This window comes from Giraffa tippelskirchi, chromosome 4 (genome assembly GCF_054371585.1).
Source record: "Giraffa tippelskirchi isolate mGirTip1 chromosome 4, T2T-mGirTip1v1.2.pri, whole genome shotgun sequence".
Taxonomy (NCBI): Eukaryota; Metazoa; Chordata; class Mammalia; order Artiodactyla; family Giraffidae; genus Giraffa; species Giraffa tippelskirchi.
In genome coordinates this window covers 76,391,493-76,413,873 of record NC_137278.1, presented here as the reverse complement: position 1 = coordinate 76,413,873, position 22,381 = coordinate 76,391,493, and the positions used below count along the sequence as shown (strand labels likewise).

Sequence of the window (22,381 nt, the reverse complement as noted above, 5' to 3'; positions counted from 1 at the left end):
TTTTCTAAAGCACAGTTTTCTGTAGCTCAAAATCCTTTACTCGCCATCTGCATCAGTGGTCCTCACATTTTTTGGATCATAAACCCCTATCCCGGTGGTGGTCATAGTGGTGGCGGCTGCAGCACCAAAAAGTAATAATAACCAGCAGTCACTGACCACTTACTATGTGCTGGAGACCTTGGAATGCATGACCCATGCATTAGTTCGTTCATTTAATCCTCACAGCCATTTGGGAGGTAGTTTTATCTGCCCATTTACAGAGGAAGAAGTAGAGGCACAGAAATCAACTTGCTGGAAATAGCATAGCTAGCAAGCACCGGAGCAGGGACCCCGTCGGAGACAAGCTGGCCCCGAAGCCTCTGCTCTTCCTCACCGCATAGAATGCCCTCTTTGAGCACATGCTCCCAGCTTCTGCAGACTTATTCAGAAATTATATAGGGCCTCATTAATACATTGTGTATGTGATACACCTGATAAAAATAGTAGTTAAAAAGAAGACAGACAAGAAACAACACAGTAACATGCTCCTGTACACACTTTACTGCCTTACATACCACGCTTTGAAGGCTAGGCAAACCATGGCTCCCCAGTGCACTCTGAGACCTGACTCATCTCCTCACTTCCTCTGCAAAAAGCTTCTGCATTGCCCTCCTCCGTGCCTTGGCTCTCACCAAGCCCCTTGTCTCCACAACAGAAAACTAATTGAAAGGTTCTTCCCAAGTCTCTTTGAGCTCGCCTCTCAGACATGCGTTCTTGACCACCTGCCTAGAACAGCGTGTCTCTGGGTAGTGTTTGCGGTGTGGATGGCTTGTTTTCCATGGCAGCTCACAAGCCTCTTGAAGGCAGAAAACATGTCACATATTAACTTTTCTTTGTATTCTCCAGAGAACCTGAGTGTTATGCACTTAATAACCACACAATAGGACTTCCCTGGAGGTCCAGTGGTTAAGACTCTGTACTTCCACTGCAAGGGGCATGGGTTCAATCTCTGGTCAGGGGAACTAAGATCCTGCATGCCATGCCACACGGCCAAAACAAAAACAAATCTTTCCCCAAACCCAAACAAACAAAAATCCCTATGTAATAGCTATCTGTAGAGAATAAACAAACTCTCTCCACATTTACTCCCTATCTCTAAGGCCCAGCCACAGACAGTTAGGGTAAGGATCATTCTAGAGAACAAGGAGGCAATGTGATACTTTCAGATTTGCCTAAGCTCACAGGAACCAAGACAGACTGTGATTCTGTAGGGAAAGGATTTCACACAGTCCCCTGTAACCTGCACATACAGCATGGGGAGCTTACAAAGCATGCAAGCTTCTACGTAACAACATCACTCTGGCCTGTGTATCCACCAGTGCCCACTCTACAGGCACTTCCCATGATTACAGGTGAAGTGAAGTGAAAGTCGCTCAGTCGTGTCCGACTCTTTGCGATCCCATGGACTGTAGTCCATGGACTTCTCCAGCCCAGAATACTGGAGTGGTCAGCCTTTCCCTTCTCCAGGGGATCTTCAGTCTTGAACATATAGACATGTGTAACCAACCCAACTTCTGGAGAAAAGATGTTTATTCTTTATTTTTAAAAATAGTAACATTTTCCTTTGTCTCTTGGTGGGATTTGCTCAAGACTGACCTTTTCAAAATGACTATTCTGATGCAGTAAATACTGCTGTCTGCCCTCCTTGCTTACCAATTCCTGATTCTCCTTATCCCACTTCCTCCTTTTGTCTACAGCAATGATTACTTCTTAATAAATGACATACCTATTTATTAGACTTCGTACAATAAATTAGAGTAAGTTTTCTTATAATACCATTTATTATTGCCTGTCTCCCTGCCTCGAGAATGTACCCTCTTTGAGAGCTGTGATCCTTGAAGCCAAGGTGTGTCTCCTTTCTTCTCTGATGTATTCTAAGCACCTAGAGTAGTGCTCAATCAACAGTTGAATGAATGAACAAATAGACGGTGTCAACTTCCACTTTATCCCACACCTTGAAAGCCCCGGAGAGAGTCACTCTAGCCCAAAAATGTTTTTTCCCTCTACCAGAGAAGTTGCTTTAACTCCCAGCTACATTTTGACCATTTATCCTTGCATAACTAGTCAAACTTATAACCTCTGTTGCTCTCAGTTTCCTCGTGAGAGTGATGGGATTAATATCCTTCATTCAGAAGAGCCGCCATAGATTCTCAATACATACACCCCCCACTCCAAATATATAAACACACACACACTCTCAATAACTGGTATCTCTATACATGTGTATATGTATGTGTGTGTGTGTGTGTCATATCTACATACACACTTACGTACGTTTACTCTTTCCTACCATTACTTCCCCAACTCTAATTCCAAACAGTACAAAAGCCAGGGGATACAGCAACTGAAAAAATCTCTGAGCTCTACATACCCCTGGCTGATATACTGTCAGTACAGAGCACTGGAAAACAGAGGCAGGACACTGGCGAGTGATGGTCACAGCGTACTACCGTCAATGTTCCAAACCTGGCAGCTAAAAGCTGTCTCCCACACCCAGAACAGGCTCCCTAAATATCACACATCAAATAAAAGCCTTTCGATATTTATAAGGAAGGGATTAATTCATCTTCAAGAGAAGCATTTTAATTAAAAATGACTTTTCTGGGCTTATATCCAGATAGAAATATATTGCCAAAAGGTAAGATTTAACAAGGTCTAGTCTGTTTGTTTGTTTGTTTTAACTTAAGGGCCCAGGGCTTCCCAATCCTTTTCACATCAAAGAACTTGCAGAATATAACCTTTCTTTGGCTCTTGGGGATAATGAGACGCTGCAGGTGACTGCCTGGAGCTCCAGCCCCTCGAGGCCTCACTCAGACTCTCTGGGTGCTGAAGGAGTCAATAAAGACTTAACACACATACAGCCATGTGAAGCTCTGCCTTAGTGTTTCTTGGACTGGGGACCTAGCAATTTAGATTTTTCTCCTTTCACAGGAACACAAGTACTCAGAAAGAATGAGTAAATCTGGCCACTAGTGACAAGAGTGAGCCTTTCTTCATGACTCATTCCAGAAAAAAAAAGCACACTGACCAGCCGTCCATTTATAACTTACAACATCAGCATAATTTCATCTTTTGTTTTTGATTTTCCATTCTGAAATTCTATTTTCTGTGTAGAAAATAAACAACAGAGACAGGCCAAGCTTAGGTCACCAAGTGGAATCTGTCAAGGAATGTTTCATCTTTGGACAGCTGGAGAGAATTTCTACTTTGTGTGTTACAATTTTACACTTTTAAGAAATATGAGAAAGATGTTAAAATTCTTCAAGCATAAGGTGCTGTATTATATGGTCACATTTTAAAAAGATGGAATTGATCATTCTTCCAAATTCTACTTACTCATAGGTTTTGGTGCGACAATATTAGTAAAAACTTTTTTTTCCCCTAAAAACATTCAGTTCCTTATTCAGAAAACCCCAACAGAATTTATACTTAAGGCCACCTCCCTTACTGACTTTTTATCTGTTTCCACTGCTTCTCTTTACAGCAGAGAATAAAGGGTGGTTGGTCTTATTCCTCTTTCCTGAACAGTGATTCCTTCAGAAAACTAGCTGACCAAAGCGGCCCATCATGCTTTCTTTCTTGGTGTTCTGCTTTTCTTTTCCACAAAGGTAACACCAAGATCTACCTCTGTTTTTGTCTTCGTGCTGTCTCTCCCAGCCCAGCACCCCTACATCCACACCCATAAAGATCTTAACTCTGGCCCTAACACAGAGCATACCAGGGTGTTACAGACTAAAGCAGAAATGCCTTAGCTTCAGTCTCCTTTTAAGACTGATGCCTTCATCTTTTGCCGTACCTTTGTTTCTGTTATTCATACGCCCCCTGGTCCCTGAGGGTTTAACTGGCTCACTCGGCTTCTCTAGCCCACAGCTCCCCACACTGGGAGGTAAAAGCCTTAAAGGCAAACTCATGATTTCACTGAGCCTAGAACAGGGCAGGCATTCCACAGTGTGAACTGAATTCAATCTTGACCACTTTTACATGGTCCCAGCAGTTCCCAGGCCTAGGACCTATATGGTTGCCCAAGTTTGAGAGGCTTTGTTACACCCTTAAGGAAGACAGAAGGTGTGGCAACTGTGAACTTGGCTATGACCTAGGTCCTGAGGATTCTGTATTTCCAGGTTAGGAGTATTAAATGGGAGGCCAAAGAGAAATGATGAAAAAGAGATGAGCAGAGGGAAAGAAGGTACAATAAGTACTTGGAAAGGTCTTTTACCAGTTGTAGCTTTGCAGGATTTCACTGGCATCCTTTGTCCCTCTATATAATATGGATGGACTTCTTTGTTTCCAGTGTTGTAGTATATCAAATTAGACTTAAGCAGACTAATTGAGTGACAAGGGATTAAAAACAGAGCAAAGATAGATTCTTGATTTGGTTTCCCTAGGCATAAAAAGTCATTATTCACATAACTATCAGGGAGGCAGCAAGTTCTAAACACAAGAGGAGCGCAGGCTTTAATGTCTTCTCTGTACCCTGATTATCTCTGTGACTTTATCTCAAGTCACTCTCCCAGGCTCACCTCAATTTCCTCAGAAACACAGAGAGTGTGTGTGTGTGTGTGTGTGTGTGTCAGAGAGTGTGTGTGTGTGTGTGTGTGTGTGTGTGTGTGTGTGTGTGTGTGTGTGTGTGTGTGTGTGTGTGTGTGTGTGTGTGTGTGTGTGATAGTGTGTGGGCCTAGGCTATCTGAAGCCCATCCCTGGTTAATATTTCATGTCAACCCAAGGATACAGCAATTCTATTCAGCTCCGCAACTAGAAAAGTAGAATCTTTTAAACCTAGAATTCTCAAAGTGCAGAAATCAAGGCTCCAAATTTAGGGAGCTGGAATAAAAGAATTAAAGTATTCAACAAATTCTGCTGATAAAGATGGAGACAATGTAATATCAGGAAAGGGACGTGTAGAATTGTGGAAATTATTTGAATTAACTGAAGAAAAAGAGAATATCTTTGCCTAGAACGTACATATAAATGCAAAAGTGGTTTTTCTGCTTTAATAGCAGCTGAATTTCCTCCACTGCCCACTTCAGCTTACCCAAATAAAAGAGCTTAATTAAAGAAAGAGCAAGGATCACCTTTTATATGTCTTTACCATAGGAAAAATAACTGAAATGGGCAGGAAATGAAAAAACTTTAGAATTCAATCTTTGACTTCAAATAGTATATGTTTCCTTATGAAACACCCAAAGGTGAGTTAAGTACCCAAGAACCAGAATAAATCTTTCCTCATGATTGTTGGCCAAACTCTTCCTCCACACAAGAGAACTTTGTGAACTCCAACATGATTTCTTGGGAGTGATAAGTAACCTAGCAATAATGTCAAGTCCCCAACGTGAAGAATTCTGGCAACAAGAACAGACGTTTAATTCTACTTAAAAGACAAGGTAGCCCTGCCAGTGTTGTTCCCAAATGAGGTAATGTCCATGGCTCTTATCTAGTCTTTATTGAGATTTAATGTCATTTACCACTGGCTCTAGTGAACCTGCAGGATAATCTCACCTTTTCTGACATGCGTTACTTATATCCATTTCAATATGGCAATTATGAGCCTCTAGTTTTTAAAATGATTAAGGAACAAATCCCACATGTTCTTTCCTTTTTTCCATGTCCTATAATTTGAGTCTTTCTTCCACAGTTCACCAAAATTCAGAGCTCAGCATATTTCTTGTTTGCAAGGTATACTACAGAGATAACTCCGAGGTTTAATATATTTATGCATTTTTCAAAGATGTCAAAATTTATAATTCAAGAAAATGTTCTGTGAAAGAATTTGTTTTCTGATTACAAAATGATTTCCTGCTTTTGAAAAAAATAACAACTTTTTATTTACTTAGCTGGCTCTGAAAATCCCATGGAGATGACTATTCCTTTCAAGCCCTAATATCGCTTTTCCAGGTGCAGGTCTTTTACTGATTTCAAAGGTAGCTTTATGCAGAGAAGGAATCTATATGCTACAGAAGGGAGTGAGAAAGAGAGCCCTCTCCATCTTAACCCCTCCTGCTTTCCCCACAAAGAACAACAGAGTGAAACAGAACTATTGCAACACAGATGAGACACCCGAATAGACATGACAAAAAGATTTTCACATGCCTTTGACTTCTTTTTTTCAGCCAGGGTATAAGCCAATCTTGGTAAAGACAGGAATCTGTTTGACAAACACAAACACAATACCGAGCACCCAACACCCATATAGTTGTTGTTTTTTCCAACAAGCCATTCATTTCCCCAACACTCAGGAACAAGAGCAATAGCCACAAGCACCCCAGCGTTAGAGGGTTTTGACTTTCCCACAGTGTTTCACATATTATGTAGCAGAAGAAGTAACTCTGAGAATACCAAAGGCAGCCCAGAGACAGAGTGAAAGACTATATGTTGTTGCTGGGCAGACTGGTAGGACGCAAGCCAGACCTTTTAGAGGTGAGTATGGGGAATGAGGCTGGGAGGCCCATTTGTACCGCTGGCGGAAGAGCCAAAGAAACAATGTCAACCTCACTGCTTCTAAGTTTGGCCAAGAGTGGCTCTTCAATAAAGACAATCGGATGCCCCCCCGACAATCTGAACCTTCCTTCTAACTCAGCTGCATCCCCTATGCGTCTCTGAAAAGCCTGTTCTGCATGACTCATTACTGCAGACTCCCTTCAAAGAAACAGCGGAGTCTGACAGAACTGTGTGGGCCTCAGGGTCCCATCTTTATAACCAAGATAATGACCCCTACCCCTCTTCATCACAGGGATACAGTGAGGACCAAGGGAGATGAGTGCTTAGGAGTTTGTCCTAAAGAAACCACCAACGATCCATAATGCACATAACAGAGGCCCGAGCATCTGGTCTGGGACGCTTGGGAGTTACACCATCTTTCCAGGAGATCTGCAATATTAAACTATTTTCAAAATGATACTGAGACATTACTTTCCTCTTTCATTCTCATTCTCTCCCAAGTGTACAGTGGAGTTTGCCAGAGGCTACAAGGTGTGTGATGATGTCACCCCTCTAATGACTAATGGAATGTGTGCTCATGAGTTCCTGTGTTTTATTTTCTGTTTTAGTTTCTAATTAAATATTGATAGACAAAAGTCACTTGGGATCCTCAGAAACTTTCAAGAGGGTGAAGAGATCTTGAGACCAGTTTGAGACCCACCACCCTAGAAGTTTTGTCCCACCCAACCCTGCAGGTCCCAGGTGGGCTCTCAGCCAGTCTGAGTCTTTCTATATGCTGTTCCCCCTGCAGGGTGGGTATCCTTCTCCCCTTCCCTTGGCTACTTTCCACTCTCTTCTTGGATGTCATTTTCTCTGGGAAGCCTTTCCTGACATCCCCAGGACCAATCCGGTGGCACTGTCTGTGTTGCCCTAGTGCTAACTAAGCACACTCATTTTCCGGTCTTCTTCTTCTAATAAATTTATTTATTTAGTTTTGGCTGCACTGGGTCTTCGTGGCTGCAAAGGGCTTTCTCTTTGTTGCAGTGAGCAGGTTTCTCACTGCGGTGGCTTCTCTTGCTGTGGAGCATAGGCTCTAAGGCGCATGGGGCTAGCTGCCCCATGGCATGTGGGATCTTCCTAGACCAGGGATTGAACTCAGGTCCCCTGCATTGGCAAGCATATTCTTAACCACTGGACCACCAGGGAAGTCCTCTTTTTTATTGTCCTCAACTCCTTCAACACAAGAACTTGGTCTCTATTTTAACTTTGACACAGTAGTATAAAGAAGTCACTCAACAAATAAATACTTGTTGAATATATACAACAAACAAGGAAGGAAGGCAAAAACCAGGTTTATTTTACATTCTCAACTAGACAGAATCAGTAACTAAAAACATCAGTTTTCATTATAGCACAGATTTATTAAAACTATGAATAATAATAATAATATTTATGTATCTTTCTATGGACCAAGTACTAGTCTAAGCACCTTATATGCATTAATTCATTTATTCTTCACAGAAATCGCTAAGAGATATATACTACTATTATTATCCTTGGTTCAAAAGGGAAGACACAGATGGATAGGTATTGAGTGGTGGATCTGAAATTGACATCCACACAAGACCGGATCCAGAGTTGCAGGCTTTAACCACTCTACACACTGCCTGCCATGTCAGCAGCGTGGATTGCAGGCTTAGAACATATATTTGGATCTCAAGGCTATCTCTCAAATCTGCTCACAAATCAGAAGCATGACCTGATATTTAAATCTCATCCCAGCCCCACTCCTCAGCAGCCACATGAACAGCAGACCCCACTAATACCAACCTGTCCCCACGTTTACAGCCAGGGTTTAAAAAGGACTGTTTCAATAAGAAGCCTATTTCTCAATCATTTATTGTACTTGAGTCTTGCCTAGAAGAAATGTTAAGTTAAAAGCAGTAAGTCATTTTGCTTATTTATTCAAAAGAGAAGTCTCCCTTGTAGCACAGAGAAAATGGGAAAGTAGGGTTTGATATTTAATGTACTAAGCTGCATGATGTGTATCAAGGAATGCTCACAACTTCACTGTGAACAGGGAGTGGCCCAGAATGTTCCTCAGGCATACTTGATGGAAAAGACACAACTTCTTCAGAGAGGAAAGCCAGATGGAAAAGCAGGCCACAGAAAACCTAGGTTTTAATGCAAAAGATGTTCTGACTGAATCACATTGTGACACTGCATTCATGTTTATGACAAAAAAAAGAGCACACCTAGGAAATACTTGTTCTTTCAGCAACAGAAAACAGTTCTATGGATAAAGTGAAAAGTCTGTGTATCAACTCGTCACCGGCTAACAGCACCAAAGTTCACCTTGCAGTATTCGACAAAGGTCACAAAGACTGACTTTACTTACTTGGAGAAGTGTCCCATGAATATGGTTTTGCCGGAAACACTGGTCAGTGCAGTCAGGGAGTTTGGCCAACAGAGTTTGGATGGTATTAGGGATTTCGTCCATCATAACAAATGGGACCAAGGCACGAGCTGCCATTTCACGGGAGCGGTAGACGGGTGAGTGACCACATCTGAGAGGAGACAAAAACACAAGACCATTCAATATTCATATCTACAGCCACACCTTTGCACATGCTGATGTCCTATCCAGCTCTGGCTGAGACATCCCACGGCAGGGATGGGGGAAGGAGTTGCTTCCGATTCTAAATGATGTATTTATACTTCCCTGATTTCAAATGATTTTTTGTTTCTTTGTTTATATCAGTTCTACAGGTGATTTTGCTCTTCTCATAAACATCATTAACATCTATGGTTCTACCACAGGTTGTAGGGTGTGGGTTGTCGTATTGCAAAGGATGGAAATCAGGAAAGCAAATGTGATTCAAGCATGCCAAAAGAAACCAGGCAGTTTCAACCAGGGACAGTTACATAACGCAAGGGTAGAAACACTTGAGGTACAGTATAGTTAAATGTGTCTGGCTAAATCAGGTTCATGAAGAGCAGTGGAATTGCAAGCTGAGAAGTGGGTCAGGCCAGACTGGGGAGTGTCTGAAATGGCCAAGTACAGGCTCTGAATTTATTGTCAAGAGAACAAGAGACAGACCCTTGAGTTACCAAGTCCTTGCCTCACACCCAAAGAGCTTGGAGAGAAGCCAGTTTCTAAGTAAGTGAGTCTTGGACAAGAGGTTATTTTGAGATTCTACAAAGGTCATTAGAAAGGCAAGTCATCTATGGGCCTCTTTTTCTGTAAATACTTAGAACCTGAGAGTCCACAACCATTTTGTTGAAACTGTGCACCTGAGAGCCTTCACAGACATGGTGTTAATTGAAAGGAAGGGCCAGTATGGTTAAGTCTTAGCTTAAATAAATTCTTGACTAGAACTCTCAAGGCTTAAAGATCTTTCATCCCATTAAAAAAAAAAAAATTCAACTTATATAAATGTCTTAAATGCCAAGACAAGAATGGGGAAGACCAGAAGAAAGCAGACTCTGCAGGGGAAAGAGATGGCCTCTTATCTTTTTTCCAAAATTAATCAATATTCCAAGAAAAAATGACTGGCAAGATCTGGGCCATTAGGCCCATGGAGCCATTGACATTTAGCATGTAGAGAGATAAAGCCCTATGACTAAAGTGTTTGTAACATTTCAGAGCTATCACCGACATGTATCTTAATATGACAGTAAAAGTACAGATATAAGTTCTGTACAAATGTAACAATCTAAGCAAAATTTCGTCTTGGGGAGGAGGATAGGTAGGAGAAAGTAGGGAAAGAAGAGAAAGAGGTACAGGATAAGTCAAAACACTGTGTTGTTTTTCCCCCTAAGACAGCAGGCTACAGATGGGCCAATCAGCATACAGGTCCAGGATGGAGAATAGCTCACCTTACAACATGATGTGAGCAGACACTGAAGACTAAGGCTATAGTAGAGAGCTAGAGATTTCCCAATGCTTTTGACTGGACTTTGCCAACTCATCCATTTTCTCACGTATCTTCCCTTTAAAATGATTAAGCATTTGATCTGTAATCGGCAAAAGGGGTCAAATGTTTGCTTTGGCCCATGGTGCGGGTAGGGAGGGGTGTGTAGTGGGGGAGTGAGTGAGAAAACTTCAATTGATGGAGAGAAGAAAATAATCTGAAAAAGATCTGAGATTTAATTAGCAAATGACCTCACCCAGTACATCTGTCGGAAGCTTCCTGGGCTGTCTGTCCCCCCACCCCTCTGACACATAATACTTTGTGTTATAGTGTGCTTTATGTTACCGAAAAAGCACTTGTGTATAAATGTTTCTTTTCAAATACAAATAATTCTGACATGGTTACAGATGTTTAGTTTCTAATTAGCAGAAACTGTACACTAAAGAATCCCCCTGCTTTTGCTCCTGACCTTTTACAAATGATGATTTCCCAAAGGAATCTGGCATCCATACAGGAGAAAGAATGGAAAGTCGGAGAAGTGCCAGAATTTTCTGCTTTCTGATACTCTGTACTAGGGTACTTTCCAAACGCACACAATCAGGTTAAAGAGAAAATAAAACTGCCCCTCAAAAAAGTAATGCAATTATAGAAAAAGAGAAGAAGCCTATTTTTAAAGTAATATTTAATTAAGTACCATTCATTCTAAAGCAATGACTAAATGTAATTTAAAACTCCTCTCTCATGGCAAATTGTTTAAATGGAAAGATAGATTCTAGTACACACACTCACACACACACAACTATCAAGTTAAAAAAAAAAATTTCCAGGATACTGTTTTGTCAGTCTTTAAGGACAGGAAATTCTTGATTCACATACTGTTGAAGCCTGGCTTGGAGAATTTTCAACATTAATTTGCTAGCGTGTGAGATGAGTACAACTGTGCGGTAGTTTGAACATTCTTTGGCATTGCCTTTCTTAGGGATTGCAACGAAAACTGACGTTTTCCAGTCCTGTGGACACTGAGTTTTTCAAATTTGCTGGCATATTGAGTGCAGCACTTTCACAGCATCATCTTTTAGGATTTGAAATAGCTCAACTGGAATTCCATCACCTCCACTAGCTCTGCTCGTAGTGATATTTCCTAAGGCCCACTTGACTTTGCATTCCAGGATGTCTGGCTCTAGGTGAGTGATCACACCATCGTGGTTATCTGGGTCATTAAGATTTTTTTTTGTATAGTTCTGTGTATTCTTGCCACCTCTTCTCAAAATTTTTTGCTTCTGTTAGGTCCATACCATTTCTGTCCTTTATTATGCCCATCTTTTCCTTGGTATCTCTAATTTTCTTGAAGAGATCTCTAGTCTTTCCCATTCTATTGTTTCCCTCTAATTCTTTCCATTGATCACTGAGGAAGGCTTTCTTATGAAACAAGAAAATTCCAGATGTACGTGAACCTTCCAGAGTATGTGAACTGAGAACTTCCAGATGTTCAAGCTGGATTTAGAAAAGGCAGAGGAACCAGAAATCAAATTGCCAACATCTGTTGGATCATAGAAAAAGCAAGAGAGTTCCAGAAAAACATCTATTTCTGCTTTACTGACAATGCCCACGCTTTTGACTATGTGGATCACAACAAACTGCGGAACATTCTTAAAGAGATGGGAATACCAGACCACCTGACCTGCCTCCTGAGAAATCTGTTTGCAGGTCAAGAAGCAACAGTTAGAACTGGACATGTAACAATGGACCAGTTCCAAATTGGAAAAGGAGTACATCAAGGTTGTATATTGTCACCTTGCTTATTTAACTTATATGCAGAGTACATCATGCAAAATGCTAGACTGGATGAAGCACAAGCTAGAATCAAGATTGCCTGGAAAAATATCAATAACCTCAGATATGCAGATGACACCACCCTTATGGCAGAAAGTGAAGAACTGAAGCGCCTCTTGATGAAAGTAAAAGAGGAGAGTAAAAAAGCTGGCTTAAAACTCAACATTCGAAAAACTAAGATCATGGCATCTGGTCCCATCATCTCATGGCAAATAGATGGGGAAACAATAGAAACAGTGACAGAGTTTATTTTCTTGGGCTCCAAAATCACTGCAGATGGTAACTACAGCCAAGAAATTAAAAGACGCTTGCTCCTTGGAAGGAAAGCCATGACCAACCTAGACAGCATATTAAAAAGCAGAGACATTACTTTGCTGAAAAAGGTCCGTCTAGTCAAAGCTATGGTTTTTCCACTGGTCATGTATGGATGTGAGAGTTGGACCATAAAGAGAGCTGAGCACCGAAGAATTGATGCTTTTGAACTGTGGTGTTGGAGAAGACTCTTAAGGGTCCCTTGGACTACAAGGAGATCAAACCCAGTCCATCCTAAAGGAAATCAGTCTTGAATATTCATTGGAAGGACTGATGCTGAAGCTGAAACTCCAATACTTTGGCCACCTGATGTGAAGAACTGATTCACTGAAAAAGACCCTGATGCTGGGGAAGATTGAGGGCAGGAGGAGAAGGGGATGACAGAGAATGAGATGGTTGGAAGGCATTATCGACTCAATGGACATGAGTTTGAGTAAACTCTGGGAGGTGGTGATGGACAGGAAAGCCTGGAATGCTGCAGTCCATGGGGTCGCAGAGTCAGACATGACTGAGCAACTGAACTGAACTGAACTGAGGGACAGGAAGAGGGTGTGATGAGATCCAGCTTCTCTTCAGGTATATGTGGCCTGGAGTGTGAGGGGATACAGTATTTTCAGCTCTAAGTGGAATATATTTGAAGCTAAAAATCTATCTTTCCCATAGATAGAATTTTTTAGTTTTGATTCGGCAAAGGTGCCAAAATCAGGCAGAGATGATCTTCAGGAATACATCATCCTGGTTTGGACACTGGGGTTTGTGACTTGGACAAGTTGTATGAATCTCTCTGGATCTGTTGTGGAGACAGTAGTGGCAGTTATCTATCCCCAGTGAGATGGTGTTTATGAGAACATTCCAAGAAGGAAGGTACTTTGAAAATAGTTTCATTAATGTGCCATGCCTCTGTTACAATGGGATCAGCATAGTCTAGGAATGGCAGGCCTCTCTGTAGCCCCACTGAGAGAATTAAGACTGTGGTGTGAATGCTGCTGTTGTTGTTATTCAGTCACTCAGTCGTGTCCAACTCTTTGCGACTCCATGGACTGCAGCATGCCAGGCTCCTCTGTCCTCCACTATTTCCCACAGTTTGCTCAAATTCATCTCCATTGATGCTATCTAACTATCTCATCCTCTGCTGCCCCCTTCTCCTTTTGCCTTCAATCTTTACTAGCATCAGGCTCTTTTCCAATGAATTGGCTCTTTGCATCAGGTGGCCAAAGTATTGGAGCTTCAGACTCAACATCAGTCCTTCTAACGAATATTCAGGGTTGATTTCAAAAAAGAAAAGAACGATAAATTGATATGATGGCAAGGAGGATTTTTTTTGCCTCCATTGTAAAGTGATGAGGACACCTCTGGAGGCCTCCTGAAAAAAGTGAGACAGCTTCTACTCTTTTAAGTTTCAATTCTATTCTTTCAAGTCTCTGGAAAACAAAGCAAATGGATTTTGAATCTCGAAGGATATTTCGTCTATTATAGTTTGGAAAACATTTTTTTTTTTTAAATGAATTTATTTATTTTAGTTGGGGGCTAATTACTTTACAATATCTGCTGGATCATCGAAATATCCGCTGGATGATCGAAAAAGCAAGAGGGTTCCAGAAAAACATCTGTTTCTGCTTTATTGACTATGCCAAAGCCTTTGACTGTGTGGATCACAATAAACTGTGGAAAATTCTGAAAGAGATAGGAATACAAGACCACCTGACCTGTCTCTTGAGAAACCTGTATGCAGGTCAGGAAGCAACAGTTAGAACTGGACATGGAACAACAGACTGGTTCCAAATAGGAAAAGGAGTACGTCAAGGCTGTATATTGTCACCCTGCTCATTTAACTTATATGCAGAGTACATCATGAGAAACGCTGGGCTGGAAGAAACACAAGCTGGAATCAAGATTGCCGGGAGAAATATCAATAACTTCAGATATGCGGATGACACCACCCTTATGGCAGAAAGTGAAGAAGAACTAAACAGCCTCTTGATGAAGGTGAAGGAGGAGAGTGAAAAAGTTGACTTAAAGCTCAACGTTCAGAAAACTAAGATCATGGCATCTGGTCCCATCACTCCATGGGAAATAGATGGGGAAACAGTGGAAACAGTATCAGACTTTACTTTTTTGGGCTCCAGAATCACTGCTGATGGTGACTGCAGCCATGAAATTAAAAGACGCTTACTCCTTGGAAGGAAGGTTATGGCCAACCTAGATAGCATGTTTAAAAGCAGAGACATTACTTTGCCAACAAAAGTCTGTCTAGTCAAGGCTATGGTTTTTCCAGTGGTCATGTATGGATGTGAGAGTTGGACGGTGAAGAAAGCTGAGCGCCGCAGAATTGATGCTTTTGAACTGTGGTGTTGGAGAAGACTCCTGAGAGTCCCTTGGACTGCAAGGAGATCCACTCAATCCATCCTAAAAGAGATCAATCCTGGGTGTTCATTGGAAGGTCTGATGTTGAAGCTGAAGCTCCAATACTTTGGCCACCTCATGCGAAGGGTTGACTCATTGGAAAAGACCCTAATGCTGGGTAGGATTGGGGGCGGGAGGAGAAGGGGATGACAGAGGATGAGATGGTTGGATGGCATCACCGACTCGATGAACATGGGTTTGGGTAGACTCTGGGAGTTGGTGATGGACAGAGAGGCCTGGCGTGTTGCAATTCATGGGGTCGCAGAGAGTCGGACACGACTGAGCGACTGAACTGAACTGAACTGAACTTTACAATATTGTAGTGGTTTTTGCCATACATTGACATGAATCAGCCATGGGTTTACATGTGTTCCCCATCCTGAACCCCCCTCCCACCTCCTACCCCATCCCATCCCTCTCGGTCATCCCATTGCCCCAGCCCTGAGCGTTTGTCTCATGCATTGAACCTGGAATGGTGTTCTGTTTCACACATGGTAATATACATGTTTCAATGCTATTCTCTCAGAACATCCCACCCTCACCTTCTCCCTCAGAGTCCATAAGACTGTTCTATGCATCTGTGTCTCTTATTCTGTCTCGCATATAGGGTTATCGTTACCATCTTTCAAATTCCATATATATGTATTAGTATACTGTATTGGTGTTTTTCTTTCTGGCTTACTTCACTCTGTATAATGGGCTCCAGTTTCATCCACCTCAATACAACTGATTCAAATGTCTTCTTTTTAATGGCTGAATAATATTCCATTGTGTATATGTACCACAGCTTCCTTATCCATTCGTCTGCTGATGGACATCTAGGTTGCTTCCATGTCCTGGCTATTGTAAACAGTGCTGCGATGAACATTGGGGTACACGCGTCTCTTTCAATTCTGGTTTCCTCAGTGTGTACGCCCAGCAGTGGGACTGCTGGGTCATGTGGCAGTTCTGTTCCCAGTTTTTTAAGGAATCTCCACACTGTTCTCCATAGTGGGTGTACTAGTTTGGATTCCCACCAGTGGTGTAAGAGGGTTCCCTTTTCTCCACACCCTCTCCAGCATTTATTGCTTGTAGACTTTTGGATAGCAGCCATTCTGACTGGTGTGAAATGGTACCTCATTGTGGTTTTGATTTGCATTTCTCTAATAATGAGTGATGTTCAGCATCTTTTCATGTGTTTGTTAGCAATCTGTATGTCTTCTTTGGAGAAATGTCTGTTTAGTTCTTTGGCCCATTTTTTGATTGGGTCGTTTATTTTTCTGGAATTCAGCTGCAGGAGTCGCTTGTATATTTTTGAGATTAATTGTTTGTCTGTTGCTTCATTTGCTATTATTTTCTCCCATTCTGAAGGCTGTCTTTTCACCTTGCTTATAGTTTCCTTTGTTGTGCAAAAGCTTTTAATTTTAATTAGGTCCCATTTGTTTATTTTTGCTTTTATTTCCAATATTCTGGGAGGTGGGTCAGTACCCCAGCTGTGTTCTAGGCCTGAATACTAAATTGTTCACAGGATCTGCAGGACACACAGACACTGGTGTCTTAAACATCTAGCTGTCTCCCTTCAATAAACCCTGTTCATGTTCATTTTAATCATACATGTATCAATTGCCTACTGTGTTCCTGGCCCTGTGTAACATGAGAGATGACACATTCATAATAGTAACACCTGTACCCAACAATTGTACAACCCTTGGCAGCTTATAAATGCCTGCACATCCCTTATCTCTCTATACAGCATTCCTGTAGGATATGAGGGCATTATAAACCTCAGTTAATGGACAAAAAGTAAAATGCAGCTCAAAAGGCTCAGAGAACCCTCCATGATATGTAAGCAGCAGCTCCAAGACCAGAACGGCCATCCATGGCTCCGCGATGGAGCTTGTGGGCTATTTCAAGTTGTAGCTCACACCTGGGTATTGGAGGACCATAAAAATATCTCCCAGCTAATGAAAACATGGGCCTGAATTTACAAGTATGTGGAAAATCTCTAAATTAGTCAGTTTTTTCCTTTTTAACATTCGTAGATTCATGAAAACCTTTAAGAATCTAATGTAAACTATGGATTCTCTCACCAGAACAGTAGATTTACGTGCATACACATACAATTTCCCACCAGTTTTAGGAGGTTCATGGCTCACACTCAAAACCCTTGGGGCAGAGTTTCCCAGATCCAGGTCAAGAATCTGCAGTTGCTTCTTTGCACACAGTGTGACTGTGACTGGCAGGTAAGCACTCTGCTTTAGAGATGTGGGGATGGAGAACAGGATGCTGTCACAGGGAACCATCAGCTCAGGGGGAGCCAGCCAGACAGCTTCACGATCACCAGTCAGCAGTACCTATGGGGACATCCAAGGGTGTGCAGCGGCAAAGAAAAGAGAACAAGGGGAGAGTTTGAGTCGTTTCCTGGAGGAGATGAAGGATTTTCAAGGGAGTGTGATATACACCTTCGGACTTTAGGAACCCTGGTGGGCCCTGGAAATTTTAGAATACACAATTCTGAGCAGGGAAAAATCATTCTTCTGACATCATCCAGTTTCACAGTGTGGTGGCTAAGCTTTTTTCCCAGGTGTTTCTCTCTTATATTTAGCCTTCGAATCTATTCCTGTGGAACATTTCACAGGTAAGTGGCTGGACATCACTCATAGCTGTCAGGCATGGAGACATCCACTGAGTGCCCAGAAAAAGCATATACTGAGTTATGAGGAACAAGAGAACCAGAGAGAATCACTGCCCAGGTCATGGAGAGTCTAGAATCTAGTAGGAAATTCAGGCCAATCAGCCAGTGCCTTCTGGGATCATGAGAAGTAAACACAGGCTGCTGTGTTCAGCGGAACTGAAGTGGGACACCTAGAAAGGAGGGTGGGTGGTCTGGGTCATCAGGGCCCCACTGTGACTAAGTGGGGTCAGACAGAAGGAAGATTTGGGTTTGACAAGAAAGCAGTGCCCTCCCCATGCCTTTTGCCCATGAACCCAAACTGCCCCCCAGGGCACGCAGTCAAAAGGAAGGGAACTGAGGTTTATTAAATGATTACTGTGTACCAGAATTGGCTATGTACTTCAGAAACACCATTTTATATTAAATCTTCATTATAAGGTCAGCATCATCAGCCCTATTTTAAGATGAGAAAAGTAAGGTTTCCAAACATACTAGAGTCAACTAGCAAGTGGCAGATCCTGCATTTTAATTAGGGTTTGTCCACCTGCAAAATTTAGTCCAAGACTTTGACTAGTGCAGCTGCCTCAAAATCCTCAGAGCCTTGAAAACACCAAATGTTTCCAAAGTAACGTGTTCAACCTAATCACATCGAGGTATGAATGATTTATGGAACCAACCAGTCTCTAATCGTTAGAATGTGGTGCAGAACAATAAAGATGACACTGATAGTAACTAACATTTACTAAGCATCTATGGAGGGCCAGACCTATCGTTAAAAGCTCTGCGTGTATGACATCATTTAATCCTTACAAGGCAGAATGGCTGAGAGAACATTAGTTGGCAACGTGGGGGAAGTCATTTTGAATGTAGGGGAGTCTCTGCTGATGATGAAAATAATCATCCACTTTCCCGAGATGCCCCTACTTGACCAAGGTGTCAGCATCTTAGGGACTAAACTGAGTTTGAAGAAGCTATATCTGACCTCTCCTCAAATCCCTCACTAGGTTTATTTAAGAATGCATGCCATTATGATCTATTTCTCCTACAGCATGGCCAGCTGCTCTTAGGGAATAGTCATCTGGTCACTCAGTAGGTAAAGAATCTGCCTGCGATGCAGGAGACCCTGGTTCAATCCCTGGGTTGGGAAGATCTTCTGGAGAAGGGAACTGCTACCCACTCCAGTATTCCAGCCTGGAGAATCCCATGGACTGTACATGACCGAGTGACTTTCACTTTCATTTTTTTCATTTACAGATAATCTTCAAAGCTGAGATGACCCTACCTTACAAGGTATCTCTGAAGGCTGGGTAGGAAGAAGTAAGCTGAGGCCACAGGTTATACTATGTATACAAAAATAAAAAACTTTCTATGCATGTTTTGTCAATCCAAATATTGTTTCATCTTTAGTGCCTTTGCACACTGCAGTTTACACTCACTGGAATAAATGGCCTTTTCGCCCTTGTATACTTGGGGAACTCTTCTGTATCCTCTGAACTCTGCTCAGGTGTAACTTCTGTTAAAAAATCTTACTGCATCTCTTCTGGTCAGAGTCAATCCTTTGCTCCCGTGCCCTGTCACTTGGGCTTCCCAAGTAGCTCAGAGGTAAAGAATTCACCTGCCAATGCAGGAGCTGTAAGAGACATGGAGTCAATCCTTGGGTGGGGAAGATTCCCTAGGGGAGGAAATGGCAACCCACTCCAGTATTCTTGCTGGGATAATCCCATGGACGGAGAAGCCTGGAGGGCTATAGTCAATGACTGAGCGACTGAGCAGGCATGCACACACCCTGTCACTTCAGTGGCATGCTTACAGGTGTCAGGGCAAGAGGCACATCCTGCTTATATTCCTCTCAGGTATCATGTTGGCTAGACCAAAATGATGCTTAAAAAAATTTTTTTTATTGAAGTATATTTACAATGTTGTGTTAGTTTCTAGAATACAGTAAAGTGATCTAGTTTTATAAATATATATATATATAAAACATATATATATATATTCTTTTTCATATTCTTTTCCATTATGGTTTATTACAGGATATTGAATATAGTTCCCTGTGCTAGACTATAGGACCTCGTGGTTTATTTTATGTTTAGTAGTTTTGTATCCGCTAATTTCAGAACTCCTAATTTAACTCTCCCCGACCTCCTTTCACCTTCAGTAACTGTAAGTTTCTTTTCTATTAGACCAAAATGATCTTGAGAGCAGAAATAGGATCTTTATAGTTTCTGAATAATATAGCAAATAAGACAGGAGTTGAGAACCTGTTCTAGAATCCAGAAAACCTGTTTAGGTCCAAGTTCTGCCTAGTGGGTGACCTTATACAAGTCAGTGAACCTCCTAAGTTTTTACCATCTATAAAACGAGGAAGGGTAACTATCTCATAGGCTATTGTGAAGCTTAAATGAGACAATGCATATAAAACACAATGCCTTATAAGGCAAAATGCCTTATACTTAAAAGCTTGAGCCACACATATACTCTCTAGTGTTGTCTATCTCAACAACTGGCTGAGGACAGAGCCTTATGATACCCAACAGGCTTCAGTTCAGTTCAGTTCAGTCGCTCAGTCGTGTCCGACTCTTTGCAACCCCATGAATTGCAGCACGCCAGGCCTCTCTGTCCATCACCAACTCCCGGAGTCTACCCAAACCCATGTCCATCGAGTCGGTGATGCCATCCAACCATCTCAACCTCTGTCGTCCCCTTCTCCTCCTGCCCCCAATCCTACCCAGCATTAGGGTCTTTTCCAATGAGTCAACTCTTCGCATGAGGTGGCCAAAGTACTGGAGTTTCAGCTTCAACATCAGTCCTTCCAATGAACACCCAGGATTGATCTCTTTTAGGATGGATTGATTGGATCTCCTTGCAGTCCAAGGGACTCTCAAGAGTCTTCTCCAACACCACAGTTCAAAAGCATCAATTCTGCGGCGCTCAGCTTTCTTCACCGTCCAACTCTCACATCCATACATGACCACTGGAAAAACCATAGCCTTGACTACATGGACTTTTGTTGGCAAAGTAATGGCTCCACTTTTAAATATGCTATCTAGGTTGGCCATAATCTTCCTTCCAAGGAGTAAGCGTCTTTTAATTTCATGGCTGCAATCACCATCAGCAGTGATTTTGGAGCCCAAAAAAATAAAGTCTGACACTGTTTCCACTGTTTCCCCATCTATTTCCCATGAAGTGATGGGACCAGATGCCATGATCTTAGTTTTCTGAACGTTGAGCTTTAAGTCAACTTTTTCACTCTCCTCTTTCACTTTCATCAAGAGGGGTCATAAAGGCTTGTCCCTCCCCCTCCCCACCAGAGGAGCTGGAAACAAGAGAAGACTGAGTTTCTTTGGGGCCAACTGACTTGTTTATGTGGGGTCCGCTGCCTTTATTCCTCAGGTCCAGGGCCCAAATTCTACCTTCTGTCAATTCTAATGCTGTTTCTAACGCCATTTCACCGAAGATTTATTTTTCCTTTTTATCGTGTGTGGTTCCTAGTTTCAGTCTTGCCTTCGGAAACATGTACACGTGTGGGTACGTGTGTATGCATAAAAGAGAGAAACCACTAAAAAAAATAAGGTTGTACCAGTGACTCTGAAAAAAACAGTTCAGCATGTCCCGTTGGTATAAAATATGTTTCTGTTGCAAGTGCTATTCCTGAAGTCCCTTTTGCACATTCTCAGGTGAGTTCAATTCGGCCACAGTTGCCAGTCTCTACTTGTCCTTCTCCTCTACTGATTTTCAGCTCATCAAAGGGCCTACTAGCACCTGAACTACTCGTTCCTTTTCCTGCAACTCAAACCGCTAGCACTTAGAAGTTGCATTTACTGTAATCTTGCCCTCTGCACAGCTCATGGATTTCTTTATTCAAATATATTTCTTGGAAGGGTAATGGGTTCAGGACTTTTTAAGTCTGAATTTAAAAATAATTCTTGGTTTGGGTAGTAAGGGAGAAATAAGAGCAGTAGACAGTAGCTAAACTAAAAATTGCACATTTCTAGCTTTCATGGACAAGTGTAAATATATATATATACACACACACACACACACACACACACACACAATTTCTGCAGGTAGAGTGTTTCGTTCAAACAGCTACCAGGCAGCTCAAAGCTGTAACTGCTCTTTACAAATTAACTCAAATCAACATGTTAAGATCTTTACAAAAATTTATATAAAGAAATGCTGCTGAAACAGAACATCTGAGAAGTACGGTGTGTACTTCTGGGACATCCCAACCAGAGTCTAAGCTGTAGAAAGAGCATCCTTTTAAGGTCATCTCCACTCTGCCTCCAAATTACCAAGGCTTTCCCCAGGTCAACGAGCCATAGGCTGTTAATTCCAAAGGGGTGCAAATGGCAACTGCCAGGAGTTGGCAATCGGCCTCCAACACTCTGACACCCTTCGCTTGTCCCTGTAAGAATTGGGCACCACACTTGTCCACATATGTTGCAAGGATACAGGGTGATGGATGCAGTGGCAATGGCTAGTTGCATTGATATTATTCCTTTTAGTGTCAGGAAATAAAGCAAGGGAATTTGCCAACAGGGGAAGGTATTCAGTGTGGTGCTCAGTTTAAAGAGATCTTTGAATAATACTCTTTAATTATTTACAATTACAAACATGTTCTAAATAAATGAAAGGATGCTTTCTGAATACTAATCCCTGGTTGTTTCCTGATATCCAAACATAGAGTATGAAAATTATATTTCACCTGAAATTTCATTTTATGCTTTCATAATTTCTTGCCTAGACAACAACAAATACAATTTGAAACTTAATTTTTCAGATTCCAACCAAATTGTCTAGACAGCTGGAA

General features: G+C 41.8%; 1 protein-coding gene across 5 annotated transcripts in view; it reads right to left on the bottom strand.

Moving 5' to 3' along the window:
- Positions 1–22,381, bottom strand: part of THADA (THADA armadillo repeat containing) — a 327,764-nt gene that overhangs the window by 141,916 nt on the left and 163,467 nt on the right. For all 5 annotated transcript variants that reach the window (XM_081591965.1, XM_081591968.1, XM_081591969.1 and 2 more), the window contains one exon: positions 8,852–9,020. In XM_081591965.1, coding sequence (XP_081448091.1) covers positions 8,852–9,020 — 169 coding nt within the window. The remainder of the gene's footprint in view (positions 1–8,851; positions 9,021–22,381) is intronic.